Source organism: Schistocerca gregaria, chromosome 3 (assembly GCF_023897955.1).
Source record: "Schistocerca gregaria isolate iqSchGreg1 chromosome 3, iqSchGreg1.2, whole genome shotgun sequence".
In the NCBI taxonomy this organism is placed as follows: Eukaryota; Metazoa; Arthropoda; class Insecta; order Orthoptera; family Acrididae; genus Schistocerca; species Schistocerca gregaria.
The window spans coordinates 796120190-796137244 of NC_064922.1; the positions used below are offsets into that span (position 1 = coordinate 796120190).

The following is a 17055-nucleotide window of genomic DNA, read 5'->3' on the forward strand; positions in this document are numbered from 1 at the left end:
CGACCTGAATGCCAACATTTGATAATGGAGACCGCATTGATAGTGTTGTAACCTTTCTAAGCCTCTGTATTCAGTAACTACTGCTGTCTTTCTTGTCTTTTTCCTTGAATATCCGAATTTCTTTTGATCTACTGCCACCTCCTCATTTTATTTGTCATATCATCTACTGAAGCCTGGAGATACTGACAGGTTTCAGATAGATTACATAATGGTAAGACAGAGATTTAAGATTCTGATCACAATCTATTGGTTATGAACTGTAGATTAAAACTGAAGAAACTGCAAAAAGGTGGGAATTTAAGGAGATATGGACCTGGATAAACTGAAAAAACTAGAGGTTGTACAGAGATTGAGGAAGAGCATAAGGGAACAATTGACAGGAATGGGGGAAAGAAATACAGTAGAAGAAGAATGGGTAGCTTTGAGAGATGAAGTAGTGAAGGCAGAAGAGGACCTAGTAGGTTAAAAAGACGAGGGCTCGTAGAAATCCTTAGGTAACAGAAGAAATATTGAATTTAATTGATGAAAGGAGAAAATATAAAACTGCTGTAAATGAAGCAGGCAAAAAGGAATACAAACGTCTCAAAAATGAGATCGACAGGAAGTGCATAATGGCTGTTCAGGGATGGCTGGAGGACAAATGTAATGATGTAGAGGGTTATCTGACTAGGGGTAAGACAAATACTGCCCACAGGAAAATTAAAGAGACGTTTGGATATAAGAGAACCACTTGTATGAATATCAAGAGCTCAGATGGAAACACGGTTCTAAGCAAAGAAGGGAAAGCAGAAAGGTGGAGGGAGTATATAGAGAGCCTATACAAGGGCAATGCACTTGAGGACAATATAATGGGAATGGAAGAGGATGTCGATGAAGATGAAATGGGAGATACGATACTGCGTGAAGAGTTTGCCAGAGCACTGAAAGACCTGAGTCGAAACAAGGCCCTGGGAGTAAACAATATTCCATTAGAACTACTGACGGCCTTGGGAGAGCCAGTCCTGACAAAACTCTACGATCTGGTCAGCAAGATGTATGCGACAGGCGAAATTCCCTCAGACATCAAGAAGAATATAATAATTCCGATCCCAAAGAAAGCAGGGATTGACAGATGTGAAAATTACCGAACTATCAGTTTAATAAGTCACAGCTGCAAAATACTAACACGAATTCTTTACAGACGAATGGAAAAACTAGTAGAAGCCGACCTCGGGGAAGATCAGTTTGGATTCCGTAGAAATGTTGGAACACGTGAGGCAATACTGACCCTACGACTTATCTTAGAAGCTAGATTAAGGAAAGGCAAACCTACGTTTCTAACATTTGTAGACTTAGAGAGAGCTTTTGACAATGTTGACTAGAGTACTCTCTTTCAAATTCTGAAGGTGGCAGGGGTAAAATACAGGGAGCGAAAGGCTATTTACAATTTGTACAGAAACCAGATGGCAGTTATAAGAGTCGAGGGACATGAAAGGGAAGCAGTGGTTGGGAAGGGAGTGAGACAGGGCTGTAGCCTATGCCCGATGTTATTCAATCTGCTGTATATTGATCAAGTAGAGAAGGAAACAAAAGAAAAATTTGGCGTAGGTATTAAAATCCATGGAGAAGAAATAAAAACTTTGAGGTTCGCCGATGACATTGTAATTCTGTTAGAGACAGCAGAGGACTTGGGAGAGCAGTTGAACGGAATGGACAGTGTAATGATAGGAGGATATAAGATGAACAGCAACAAAAGCAAAACGAGGATAATGAAATGTAGTCGAATTAAGTCGGGTGATGCTGAGGGAATTAGATTAGGAAATGAGACACTTAAAGTAATAAAGGAGCTTTGCTATTTGGGGAGCAAAATAACTGATGATTGTCGAAGTAGAGAGGATATAAAATGTAGACTGGCAATGGCAAGGAAAGCGTTACTGAAGAAGAGAAATTTGTTAACATTGAGTATAGATTTTAGTGTCAGGAAGTCGTTTCTGAAAGTATTTGTATGGTGCCACGTATGGAAGTGAAACATGGACGATAAGTAGTTTGGACAAGAAGAGAATAGAAGCTTTCGAAATGTGGTGCTACAGAAGAAAGCTGAAGATTAGATGGGTAGATCATATAGCTAATGAGGAGGTGTTGAATAGGACTGGGAAGAAAAGAAGTTTGTGGCACAACTTAACTAGAAGAAGGGACCGGTTGGTAGGACATGTTCTGAGGCATGAAGGGATCACCAATTTAGTATTGGAGGCAGCGTGGAGGGTAAAAATCGTAGAGGGAGACCAAGAGATGACTACACTAAACAGATTCAGAAGGATGTGGATTGCAGTAGGTACTGGGAGATGAAGAAGCTTCCACAGGATAGAGTAGCATGGATAGCTGCGTCAAACCAGTCTCAGGACTGAAGACCACAACAGCAACATCATCTACTTTCATACGCACTTTATCACTTTCGTCCACGGTTTGCTTATTGTTAATTCCTATTATAAATAGGTTATTCATTGCATTCGGTAGTGCTTCTTTGCTTATAGCCCGAATAACTTTTTCTCAGAGAAACTTTGCATCGAATTTAGATCCGCTTGCAGTTTAGTGTATGTACGTTTCAAGCAAGTAATACGCATCTTTGTTGGGCAAACAAATTACATCATCCACCGGGGAGTGGATGACGGAACTTGGGTTGGATATACTAGGTCGCATGAAATATCTTCCGAACCAAGTTCATTTTGTCCACCCTGTACGAACGTCCAGTGTGGGCGTGTGCGAACACCGCTGTGAACCAGATTTAAGATGATATTGCTGTAGTTGTAGACAACGAGGTGGAACGGCTGTTCGCAGGTGATTCGCGAGCTACGGGAGCTCGTGAACGACCCAATCCTGGCTGATGACGAGAAGGCGTACGAGGGCCAAGCGTCGCGGATAATGCGCGACTTCGAACTGCACGTCCTCGAGGTCCACGGCGTTGGAGGACTCACCGACACCGACCAGAAAGTCTGGACCTTCTGGAACGCAGTCTTCTACTGCGGCACCATCTACACCACCATCGGTGAGTACTACGATCTTCATTGTCGTCTCCTTCGTCTGGTGCAACAGCTACTCGATGGGCCGCAGTTAACACTCCCAGGACTGGTCATTCGCAAAGTGACTATGCGTTCAAGATCGCTCTTCAGTCAACACTTAACGTCTTCGCTATTGGCAGCTACACTTTCTGACAGTCACGAACGTGCAGTGATTAGCTGAACGAAAAGAGAAAATGATTGCGCTTGTTGTAAATTTGCTCTTGTGCTGAAGTGCTCACAGTCTTGTTATTGAGTTCCATGAAACAACCTGTGCCACATTTCATAAATGAAAAAAAGTCCACAACAATGCAACAATGAACTTTCATATTGGTGGAAAATGAAGCTCTTGCAGTGTTTGTTGCGCAGTAATATCATTCCAATTGTACTACAGTATCCAAAAGTCATGATTTAGAGCGAAACTATTGGTTGCATTTCTCTGTAAAGAACAGAATTTCACCCGGCATTGTTGTATTTATCGGCAAAATCTTTCCACGAAAGGTCTTGACTATAATTCTGCATTACATTTCTTTAAATATTACGAAGAAGTTTAACATTTTGCATTCAAGCCGATGTTAAAAAACTGTAGTTGTGTGAGATTCTCTGACTCTGGTGCATCGTAATAAATATTCCCCACGTGTGATGAAACAGTAACAGAACGGAAAGACCTAAAATGATGGTTGTGACTACAAAATAAGACTTTCTCCCAGAGAATAGTATTAGTGAAAGTAATGCCCTCTTTCTCGAAAATCTGTTTCAAAATTGTTTAGTAAGAAGTATGCACGTCGTAGAGACGTAATATCGGATCCCATTTATCTGCTCCTTCAAGCATTCCCAACTGAGTTGTTGAACAGTAGCTCTATCGACCATGGACAAGAGAATACGTCACAGAGCATTATGAAGTCGACAGCACTGAAGAACATTCACGGAAGCTAATACAACACGGCGCTGAACATTTACTTTAAATCTTATTGTGATATAGAATACTTGTCGATACCCAGTCCCCCCATCATGTAATCTACGCTTTTTAGCCTCTAACTCTTCTTGAATCTGACAACCGGTGAATGCCTGAGGAATTTGTATGAGATTTGTATACAATCTATAGAATTCGCTGGGAAAAATATCTGTATAGTTCATACATCTATGGTAGCTGGGTACTTCCAAGACGTTTTCTTTTTCGACGGAAGAGTGAAAACGCAAAGAATGATGGCAAGCTGGTTTGCACGTTGGAGGTTCCACAGATGATATTTACCTACGAAAAGACCGTCATTTGACTGTATGATATGCTTCATTAAAACGATCTAGATTTCAGCCTTAGGGCATTTTCAAGTGTTAAAAAGGTCAAAAAATCATCCGATTTGTTCAAATATATATCTTCAGTTAGGTAAATATGATGTTTCGTATGTAAAAAGTGAGAACATTTTTCTGATATGGTAAGTGCCTGACGATTTGCATGGCTTATTGACAGGATCAGGCTGTGAAATGAAACGGATGACCAAATCACACGTTTAAGTCAAGCAAGCCGCCATCCAGTTTTCGCTTTTACTTATGAAACATTAGGTTTATATAACTAAAACCAAATCTTTTAGCTGTAACTTGTGTTACAGACAAATAAGATGATTTTTGACATCTGTGACGCTTGAAAATGGCCTACTGTAAAATCGTACAGTGAAATGACAGTTATATATTTCCGTAAGTTTTATACGTCTGTGGCTCAACATGAAGGAAAAATCATCCATAGTTACCTATTTGATCAGTAAATGTAAATAAACTTTAATGTCATTAATGTTGGAGCAAAGGAGTGTTTAGTCAGTAAGGCTGTGTATAAATGTCAGGGTAAGCAAATAGGATTTCCTCTTAACAACAAAAAATGTGACTCGTCATGTCCTTAAATGGACGTGCGCACCACCTCAAACCGCCCACTGCCGGCCGCGCGCCGTAAGAGCTTGCGTGTCGACTGCCCCCGTATCTCCACTGTGCTGCCAGCCATGCACTGCAGTGTCGCGTGTTGCCTGGTTGCAGGAGCTGCACATGGCGATATCTGTAGAAGGGCATCACATACGCGACGGTACATCTCAGATGTAGAGTGGACCCTTACAGGATCTTCTTCAGCTCATTGTGTGGAAGTCCAGACACTTTTACAATTTTCCCTTTCATTTACACTGGTGCCTCATGTGTACTTAAGGTTTTATTGCCCTTTCATAATTTATTTCTGCACGTCGTAAAAATTTGAAATAAATAATATTTATGTACCATCAAGAGCAAATGATAAAGTAAACCTTTACTTACTACGAATTTTGGGTGCTCGACTAACATCTGATAGCATAAAATTACTTACAGCAGCATGTATGACATTGTTCTTACTAAGGCTTCGATAAAATAAAGTTAAAATAATTCAGCGCCACCGAAACTACCACCAGTAGTAAAATGTATTGATACAATTCGCATTAAAATGCACTGATATAGCTAAATAATTTGAGTAGGCTGCCTTCTTCACCTTCTATCCTCCTGTGTGAAATGCTCTCTTCAGTCCCTTATACATTCATGATCATTGCACACTTGTAGCTAGTGCTGCCCTTTGAACTTGCTCAGTGCGCCCTAAAGATACCACATCTAAGACTTACCTCGATAATACGTTAGACGTGTTACTCTCGAAAGAAATATTTGTGGTGGACATATATTAAAAATAAAAGTGAACAAAGAGATATTTTCTGTCAATCGTCATTTTTTAAATAAAAGGACGGAAAACTAAATTCTCCAATTTTGTCCGAAGAAAAATAGTCTCTCCAACCATTTGGCTCGTTAAATCTTTGTAAAAAGAGAGTACAACGCAATCCCATTAGAGTTGAAAACCTACGAAAGGCTACCCCACAATATCATAAACAAGCGAAGACTACGGTAATTTTCCTAGTAGCATTAGTCGGTGAAGATTAACCGCGTTACCCGTACGTTACGTGTGTTGCATTTCTATTGGGCGTTACCTCATTTCGATCGCTTTGGTTTGTATGCGATCAGTGTTTTACTAGAGTTTCTTAGAAACCGCAAGCGGTGAGCCATCAAGAAAATGAGTAAACATGTATAAAGGGCCGCATAACGCACAGAACAATTTTGTTCTACGTAGTTATAATTCTGTCTTTAAATTAAAAAAAAGTCTTTATAAAAAAAACTGAAATTGTCAATGTTTAATTCAGATTTTATCAAAAAACTGTTGATTTTTAGAACAAAACACAGGGATGTTCCAGTAAAAATAAAAGCAATACGGATTGGTCATACAGCACTAAAGTGCTCAAATCCTTAAAAGAAACAGTAAAATTGGAAGAAACACAAAACAAAAGCGTATCAAACATCGCCTGAATACGATGTCACACATATCAATAATAATAGGAAATTTTTTAGTTTGATGATGATAAAGAAGTTCTATCGATTACATAAATAACTTCAATAACTGTACAGATTCTTTTATACTTGTGCATGGAAACTGCTTGCACCAAAAGTAATTGCTTTTGTTAAGTAAAAGCGCAGAAGCTACATGACCAACTAATATTTATTACTTATAAAATGCAATTTATATTTTGTAAAGATATAAAATGTACACTGAATATTAATGAACGCTGTGCGCTTCTAATTATGTTCAAAACAAACAAATAAACAAACAAAAAGAGAAGTTCTAGGGTCCCAGTTTCTCTGTCACACATTTATTTACGCTTCTTCCGTACCAATGTTGCCAGTGCTACAGGTAATCCTACCATTTACTTCTCCATTTATGTATTGTACCAAGACAACCAAACTGTAGTTTTGGTAGAGAGCAGCTCCTGTTCTCATTGATACCGTAAAAGACTACAACGGAAAGAGGTGACTAAGTTGTCGCAAATACAATAAAAAAGGAAAATATATAGAACAATTTTTTTTACTGCTCCGTGAATTGTAAGTAAGTTTTTCTTTCTCTCAACAATGTAGTTAGCTGCAGTTCCATCAGCTCTCTTCATCTTAACATACAGGATAATTCGTCTTTGCCGCCTTGAGAACTTTTTCCTTTATTCACCATATATAGCTGGAAAATCTTGGACGTTCTAAGCATTTTCGCAGGCGCATTTTCGATGTCTCTTGAATTTCGAAACCTATTGTTAATAATTTTATTTGTTCGGAAAAGGACTATTTGTACAAATTCGTCCCTGGACTACATGAAATGTGTACACAGTTACAAAACAACTATATAATGCAACGACGGCAATGAAATTTAGTGCCGAACCGAGACTCGAGGCACGATTACCAGCTTATCGCAAGCGGTCGCCTTACCATTACGCTATCCGAGCTCGACTCACACCAAGACCTAAACTTCCATATGCCAAGTATATGTCTGATACCTGCATTCCTACATTCATTATATATATTCCCGTACAGGGGAGACATTTTGGTTGAAAGGTGCTTGCCCAGTGTCTGCTGATAAATTCGATATTGCAGTTCTTAAGTTGTTCAGAAGTACGATGCAATGGTCCTTTGGACATGGATGACGACACCGGGAAAGTGACTTTCAATAAAAATGAATGTACGAGTGCAGGTTGTAGACACGTGGTGGACGACATGTGGAAGTTTGGGTTTGGCAGTGTGTCGTGCTCGGATAGTCTAATCGTAAGGCAACCGCTAGCGATAAGCAAGAAATCTGGGATCGATTCTCAGTCCAGAACAAATTTTCACTGTTTTCTTTCTGTTATACAGCTGATGGTTATCCAAATTCACAATTGCCAATACGTTTCATGTATTTCATAACGATTATAGTCACCACAGTGCTTCTTCCTTCCGACTACCATGCTGAACATTGTAACTGCTAACCAATTGCATCTATGTTTCATAGATTACTAATAAACAGCGTAGGAAATGATTTTTCACCAGAAAATAGTAATATAGGATGTTTAAATGTCCTTTGTTCCTAAACATAGTGCATAGACGAAGTTTTTTCGTAGATGCTGCCAACGCCTTCGAGTGAATTACAATTATTGCCATCAACGCATGTGTATTACACAACGTAAAACTTTGCATTTTCTGAGTCTCAAAAATGTTCACTTCAAAACTGATTTGTGGCATCTGCAGTCTAAATTTATGAAGAAAAAATAACTCCAATCTTTTGTACTGTTTAATGTACGCATCAGCTCCAGTCTCAGTCCATGTATGAAAGTAAATACGTATCTTTCTTATTTCTTGACTCCATTCCTTCATACCAGAATCCAAATTAGTTTCTCTACATATTAATTGCTAGTTTTAAAACTGCAGGAGGACGTGGTCAGGAATAAAATATAAACAGAACGTTCCTATCCATTGTTGTCTTATAACTTGGTGCAGGTGTGAGTGAGTTCAAGCTGAGCTTCACGGAACCAAAATCTGAGACGTTTCTCCAAACGGCACATGTTCACTCAGCCAATTATCTAGTCTATTCGACGACTGCACAGCAACTCTCTCCAGCGACTGTCTACTACCACAGATGGTGGTGGTTTACCTATAAAGCATCGCTAAAGGTAAGATCGCGTTACTGACATCAGAATGCGCTTGTTCTAGTTGAAAGATATATAGATGATCAAGGAATATACATCACAATTGTATACGACCGTCAAATCTGATTTGTAATCTTATTAGAAACTGTCACCATATTTTGAGGCGTGTGTCTTAAATGTAAGTAACTTTCTAACTCCCTAATCTCGGAAAGGTATATTGAAAAACGATATTCATTCAAAGTTTTTGCAACATTGTAGTAGGATTCATATTTCTGCTGTAGCCTTCAGTCACTTGCCACTTGTATGTTTAACTTGGGTCTGAAATTAGAGATCGCGTAATTTGTCTGAATGGATAATTAGTTTTTCAGCATTTTGCTGGCTTATATTAATTAATTCGGTAGTTCATGTGCCAAAGCAAAAGATTTATCGAGGTAATTTCATCCATCAAACAGAATGACCTAGCTCTATCATTTATGTAAACAGTTTTGGAAAAGTGTAGCTTTCACTATGGCGTCTCTGCTTTAAGTAGCAGAAGTGTTGTAAATACTTTATGACATCTGACCCATACGGAATCTATTATCTCAAACTGATTTCATATAATGCGACTAAGTAGACTTTCCCGACGTATTAGTATATCAAATTCTTGTCGGGTTTCCAGCAGCATCAAACTTTCATCTGAGCACAATATTTCAGCTGTCCACCTGGCCACTGTCATCGGGTGAGAAAAGCTACGCTGCTCTCGCCGATAACTGATTCCACTCGCAAATGATGGCACCTTTAAGTGCATCGGAAGTACAACAGAGCATGCGCTAGATACAGTGTGCACGCGCTCAATCATTCCTGCTGCCCCCTGGCGCAAAAAGAGTTGCAGCGCCTCCGGTGGTGAATACTGTTGAAAACGATACATCGTTACAAATGATTATTCATAGCCGGCCGATTCAGATGCCGTTGTTTCTTCATGTCTGATAAACCAGGTTTCCACGTTTTACTTAGCGGGTATCCACTATCACCATTAATGATATTATCGGCTAGTCTGATTTCGAAGCCGGCCGGTGTGGCCGAGCGGTTCTAGGCGCTTCAGTCTGGAACCGCGCGACCGCTACGGTCGCAGGTTCGAATCCTGCCTCGGGCATGGATGTGTGTGATGTCCTTAGGTTAATTAGGTTTAAGTAGTTCTAAGTTCTAGGGGGCTCATGACCTCAGATGTTAAGTCCCATAGTGCTCAAGCCATTTGAACCATTTGAACCACCTGATTTCGAGAGATTCTTTTAAAACACAATCCCAATACTGAGAAGCGTCTGCAGCTACTTGCGTCTCATTGTATAGCTTCCCGCGTCCCTCTGTAAGGCAATGCTCAGCCACCGCAGATTTATCTGGTTGTAATAATCGCGTATGACGATGACGTTCGATACACCTGTCCTTGACGGTACGAATAGTTTGGACAAAGTAAACTTTCCCGCACTCACACGGTATTTTGTAAACGCCAGACTTCCTCAAACCTAAATCATCTTTGGCAAAGCCAAGAGGTGCTCGAATCTTAGCTGGCGGACGAAAAACACATCTGATCTCATATTTGGACCTCAACCTGAACCTTCTGAAGACACCTTTAGGTCCGTGGCTTTTCTTCCGTATGCTGGGAATGTGTCCGCCAAGATAGGTAGACATTTGAAGAAATATGAGATCAGATGTGTTTTTCGTCCGCCAGCTAAGATTCGAGCACTTCTTGGCTCTGTCAAAGATGATTTAGGTTAGAGAAAGTCTGGCGTTTACAAAATAGCGTGTGAGTGCGGGAAAACTTACATTGGTCAAACTATTTCAACGACAGGTGTATTGAACATCATCGCCACACTCGATGGTTACAACCATATAAATCTGCGGTGGCTGAGCATTGCCTTAGAGAGGGACGCAGGATGCTATACAATGAGACGCAAGTTGCTGAAAATGCTTCTCGGTATTGGGATTGTGATTTTAAAAGAATCTGTCGAAATCAGATTAGCCAATAATATCATTAATCGTGATAATGGATACCCGCTAAGTAAAATGTGGATTCCTGTTTTAACAGACATGAAGGAACAACGGCATCTGATTCGGCCAGCTATGAATAATCATTTGTAACCATATATGGTTTCCAAAGTATTCACCATCGGAGGTGCTGCAACTCTTTTTGCGCCAGGGGGCAGCAGGAATGGTTGAGCGCGTGCACGCTGTATCTAGTGCATGCTCTGTTGTATTTCCGATGCACTTAAAGGTGCAGTCATTTGCGAGTGGAATCAGTTATCGGCGAGAGCAGAGTAGCTATTCTCACGTGATGATGATGGCTTGGTGGACCGCTGAAATATTGTGCTCAGATGACAGTTTGATCCGGCTGGAAACCCCACAAGAATTTGGTTTAATATAATGTTCTGGTGTACGGTATAAAAGTTGGATAAACTTGAATAGTTGAGATCATATAGTAAAACGTGTATAGTTTGTTTATTACTGTCCACGTGAAAACACAGAGTGACTGTAATGTAGAGACATGTACAAATCTCACTAATGAGTTGCTGTTAACAGAAATACGTGTTGTGTTACAACAATTTGGTACGATATAAGATGCGATATCTCCTGTCAATAACTCGGGCATCCACGATTTTCCACTTAACCATATCGCACCGCAAGGTGAAACTGATCTGTGTATGTACGGACAGACGGGTGTTGCTAAATTCGTAGAAGCGGTCAGTTGTATCCCTTACTCATGAGCTCCAGGGAGACAGACACAGCTGGCTACCGCGGCAACAGCTCCCAGGTAATGACTCAGTACTGAGAGCGGGAGTTTACCCTTGCGGCGGAGGCTGTTTGGCACGCTTTAAATAAGCTTTCTGTGAAAGAGCAGAACGTGGCCGAGAATCATCTGCAGAGCGGTCTCCCGCAGACCAGACGACCGTCGGCTGTTGACCCACGCTGGAACCCGTCCAAAACCACAGCGATACATTAGCTGCCGGCGACGCATTTCTGCCTGACCTTTGCCTGTGATATCACCGCAGTATACCGGGTAAAGAAAATTCTGCCCAGAGAAGATTACTGCGTTCACAGCTAAACAACATTATGCTTTTAATTTAATGATTCACTTCACCACAGCACGGTATTTTATAAGAAATTGTACGTATCAATATAGCTCGCCAGTGTAAACTCATTATACATTTGAACCGAGATCAACGTCTATATACGTATGCCGCAAATCACCGAAGCGTACGTGTGAGGCTCAGATTAGGCATAAGTTTTCACCGTAGTGTGTGTGTGTGTGTGTGTGTGTGTGTGTGTGTGTGTGTGTTTGTGTGTCTGTATGTAAGGTGCAGAGGAAGCAATTTACCCTTTTCCAATCCATTTATGGATGCTACATGGGAGGACAGACTGTCAGAACTCCTCTTTAAGAATCAGCATTGCTCTAATTTTAGCGAGTTGTACGTTACATGAAACTACGTTTGGAATGTAGGCTCGGAGGATGTGTTGATTAATATTCTCCGCAATGTGTGAATGTCTTTCATGTAACTCCCCACACTGCAGTTTCTGAGCGTCCGTACGATGTTCTCACGCTGACTCAACCAACGTGTCATCAGTCACACAGCTCTTTCCTGCCTCTTCCATTAATCCGTCTTAAAGAATGTCCAAGACCGACAGTCAATGTTCAGTATTTGGTAACACGACAGTTTTACGAAGGTTGGAACTTTAATTGTGGCAACTATTTGTTTACAGCTCGTACAGAATAGATAAATGTTTCAAAGTTTTACTGACCTTCAAAGTAGTCACCAGCATTGTGTATAACCCGTTGTCAGCGATTTGGAAGTCGTAGTATACTCTTAGCAGTGCCAGTTGTGTTGAGCGGCGGGGTCTATTGCCTGACAAATTTGTAGCAGTTCTGAAGCGAATGCCGTGTGGTGTTTCCTTCAGTTTACAAATCGAGTTGATCTCACGAGGGCTTAAAGTGAGGGCAGTGCAATTGTCAGTATAGCATTTAGCAGCCCCATCATTCAAACAAATCAGTAACAGCTTGCATTGTACGTGCTTGAGCATTGTCCTGCAAAATGATGATCAGGTCCTGCAGAAAGTGTGATCACTTCTGTTACTTTGCTGTTCATTTTTAAAATACAACCTACCACCGGCTTAGAGACAGAAGTGATAACGCTTTCTGCAACCACCCGGCTTATTAAAAGAACACCACCTCAATTTAGCATATTATTAACGTTCGGAAAATTTCAAAGTCGATTTTCTCGAGTATTTATGGAAGTGGCATCGAACTGCTTTGGGAGAGAGATATCTAAGTTCCAAACCTCATGTAGCATAAACATAAAAAATTTAAAAAACCGGATTGTCGTATAGTTCCTTGTAAGTCATCCTGTATCCTCTTACAGCCACTCGACGAAGAAAATTTCCCGCACACTACGATTTCGTCAGCAAACATGCGTAGAATGCACTTCATCCTGTTTACTGAGAACATGGGTAGTCCTATCACTGACGTAGTCCTGGCGATAACTTTGTCTCTGATGAACACTAACAGTCCAGAATGTATTTACTTAATAAGCCTAAAAGCAACTGACATATCTGTTAGCCTATTTCCTACACGGTCGACGAGTGACTCTGCAGATGCATTCAATCCTCTTAACGATTTTACTACGGTCTGAATTTTCTGGGGTTCTCGGCATGATCTATCGTTAGCACTTTCAGAATTTTGTTTTGAAAAGACTTTGGGTCTTTACGTGCTTTATCTATTTACTTGGCACATCATTCTTCAGAGTGTGATTTAAAATTAGTACAAACTTTCCTTTAATTTCACTAGCCTTCCTGCCGGATTTATTAACTTTAGTAACCTTTGCGCTATGATTGCATCACATTCAGTACGCCCTGTCGCTATACTGACACAAAGACCAGACGTGTTTCTATCTACAAGGTTGAAATATTTACACTGAGTGTAGGTTTTGGAACTAGCTGCTCAAGAGGGTTTTCCAAAAAGTACTTCGAGGCTCTACCGACATGAACTCAGTTTCTCCGGATCTAATCTACTAACGTAAATGCTTATCAGCTCTTCTACAACACGGCCCTTAGGTACATTACAGAAAGACAGTGTACACAAAGAGACAGTGAGCTAACAGATCTTACATCATGAGTCATAGCAGGCAGCAGCAGCTTCGTCTGTGACTGTTGCCAAGCCGTCTTAATGACGTGTCGGCCAGTTGTAGGAAAGTTTATAAGAGGCTCTTCGTCTCCATATTATTGTGGATTTATTTCACAATGGAAGGCAGTAAAAAAAGAGCGAGGACCCTCGAAGAAACTATCCGTATAGGACAGAAATTTGCACATGTTATGTGCTCTGTCTTAACTCATTCTTAACATGAACTTTTCTAGCTTGGTTTCCACTTACATTTCCCTCACTCAGTTATTGTAGATTCAGTACAGTAATCGTCTTTATCTCTACTTTTGACACATCTGTCTATCGATTACGAGATTCTTATCCCACTTTACGTTCTGAAGGTTTCCTCTAAGATTAAAACTGCTGCAAAGATCCATCTTCCTTCCTTCACTAAGCTTAAGACAGAATTGCTTCTCTGGTGCCTTTGTCTTCCCTTACCAAACTGATCTTAGTCTAATAAATGGTCAGCTTTTCTATCTGTTCTCCTGTATACGATTGTGATCATCAGTTTACAAGCGTGATATGTCGTACAAATAGGTTTGGTGACTTTCTTGGTAATTTGATGGTAGTGGGTTTCTCAAATACAATGTGAATTGTTTGTTTCATAGATTTATAATGCAAAATCTAGTTACTTCATAGTTTCTCTTGAGAGGTTGTCGAGTGTATTTACATAACTTTCTGGACGTTTTCACACAGGAAAATAAATTTCTTCTGTTCTTGTTGGCTGCGCGTCGGACTTGATGAGTTATGATTCATCAAAACACTAACTCGAACCGTGCTACTTTCCCCTAGCCTGTCGTACTGCTCTTTGCCACATTCATACGCTATGAACCTTAATCGTCAGATTTCAAAATAGCACAATATCCTCACAAATGAAATTACTCTTGCTGGGACAGGACTGTTCAGAACACATACGGTTGTTCATACCAGTTAGGTGAAAAAATTTTAACGACATCCCATTTCATGTCTGCTACCTGCTCAGTTGGCAGCCATAAGACGGGTTAACAAAACTGTAAGTCATTTTTATTGTTCACACACGAATCTCAACAATTAGCACCTGCACTTTTGCGTTTCAGCTCTTTTTACAAATTTCAATGGCGAAGTGAAGGACACATGAGCTAAAAATAAGATGAAATTATCTAGGGTGATTTTTACCACCATGTACGAAGTCTAGCGATTGATCGATGAGAGGGAACGGAACAAAAAAGGTCTAATGAAGTTATGTCCAGAAATACATAGTTTCCATGCTAGAGACCATTTATTCAATCATACATTCTTACTGAGGTGTGCTGTAACACGTAGCCACAGTTACAGTATGCGCTGGAAATTGTTTCCATGTGCGTCGACGCATGCGTGTACACGCCGTAGCATATTCTGTCTCACACATTCATATATGTCTGTCTGCATCCGAACAGCGCCAAAGATGGCATGCATGCGCTGCTCCAGTGTCTCTACATCTGGGACGGGCTCTGCATACTTGATACTTTTGAGAAATCACCATAAGCAGAAATCGCACGGGCTGAGTTCTGGTGAACCAGCAGGCGATGCAACTGGGCCCGTTCGTCCCATCCATCGACCAGGGAAAACGCAATTGAGGTGCATCCGGACGTTAACGGAGAAGTGGACTGAACTACTATCATGTACCAGGCACAAACCCATTTGAATCATCAATGGCACTTCTTCCAGCAGGGGAGCAAAGTCACCTGCCAGAAACGCCGATAGTTCCGGTTTATCAGGTGACATGGAAGGAAGACTGTCCAAAAATACGGTCGCTAATTATCCTGGACCACATATTCCGGCTGCACCGTTGCTGACAATTCGCTGTCACCATACCATGGGGGTCCTGCATATTATTCACTGTTATGAAAGTTGACGATGCCACTCCGCTTAAAGATGGCGTCATTTGTGAATAGGATGAATGAAAAAAATTCCGGTATCGTGGTTGCCTGGTGAAGAAGCCAGTGATAAAACTGCTTCCAAGGTGGAAAGTCAGTCGTTAGTAAGCATTGCACATGCTGTTAAGTGATAGGGGTAGTAACAATCGTCATGGTGAATGTTCCACACGGTCGTCTGCCTTACCCTGTACTGGCGGGCCAACAGCCTGTTACTGACACGGCGACGCCTTCCACAGCGTTAATTATATTTTCCTCCAAGTCCGGTATCTGAACATTTCGCATACGACCTTCATGATTTTCCGTTTCCTGAAACGACCGAGTCTCAGACAAAGGGCGAAACACTACTGCAAACATTAAATGCTGTGGTTGTTGTCGGCAGGGATAGGTCTCCTGATACAAGCTTGCTGCCAATCGCCTGTTGCTATTTGCCTTTCCGTAAGTAAATACCATGTCGGCAAGTTCTCGTTTCGAGTACGGAACCATGGTGTACAACGCTGTATCAAATCCACTACTGTACCACATCCACTGCAAGGTGAGTCAGCAAGCCAAGTGAATCGGACACAACATTGCAACATCCTCTCATAGACCAGTGCCTAAAGTCAGCACACGGTGACAAAAATCACCCTTTATAAAAATGCAGTTTAAGCTAATTATGGTCAGAAAAAATAGTTTTCTTGAATAATGACTTAAGAAAATAAATTTTAGCTTCTAAAATGTAAATGTGAATTTTTTTAACAGTCACGATTTCTTCAAGTGAAACGACTATTGCCAACTATAATGTTGAACAGTTGATTATTTGACGAGAAATTTAAAAAAAATTAAAAAACATTGTCAAAATCGGGCTGACGGGTGATCTAGTTGTAGTTATTAGAACTTGAATGCCACGAAGTATTCTGCAACGTCTTCTAAAAAAGCAGCGAAATGTTGAGCTTTAGTCAAAATAACAGTATTTCTTTTTATTTGCTGAAGACCAATGGACGTGCAAAATTTCGTGCATATCCAACATTTATGATCGCCGACCTCCTATTACGACACTCAATTACGCACGAGTACTAGAAAATAGAACAACAGTTGGTTAACATCAAAATCTGGGAGGAACAGTAGCCGAGGACGTGGGGGAATTCTGTTTAGGAAGCAGGATTACACATGCTAATAGAAAGAAGTACGGGGTCAGATTTAGGTAAGAAAGTTCTTTTGCTGTATAAACGAAAATGGCGTTGCTGAAAGCGCACGCCACAGCACAGGATTGTATAGAATTGAAGCGTCGACCATCGGAATACGGAGAACAAACCGAAAGCTTCTGAAGTGTGGTACTATCGAAGAAGTTTAAATATTTAAGAGGACAGATGAAGTAAGAAATGAAGAGCAGAAAATGGGTGAAGTAAGAATTTTAAAAACGCTTAGCTGAGGAAGGGGTGGGTTCATGGAACATCTGCAATGGCATCCAGGAATTGTGGTGCATTTGTCATTATAACGAA

At 40.7% G+C, this 17055-nt stretch overlaps 1 protein-coding gene across 2 annotated transcripts in view; it reads left to right on the top strand.

Moving 5' to 3' along the window:
• Positions 1-17055, top strand: part of LOC126354639 (potassium channel subfamily K member 18) — a 503048-nt gene that overhangs the window by 114001 nt on the left and 371992 nt on the right. For both annotated transcript variants that reach the window (XM_050004409.1, XM_050004410.1), the window contains one exon: positions 2815-3022. In XM_050004409.1, coding sequence (XP_049860366.1) covers positions 2815-3022 — 208 coding nt within the window. The remainder of the gene's footprint in view (positions 1-2814; positions 3023-17055) is intronic.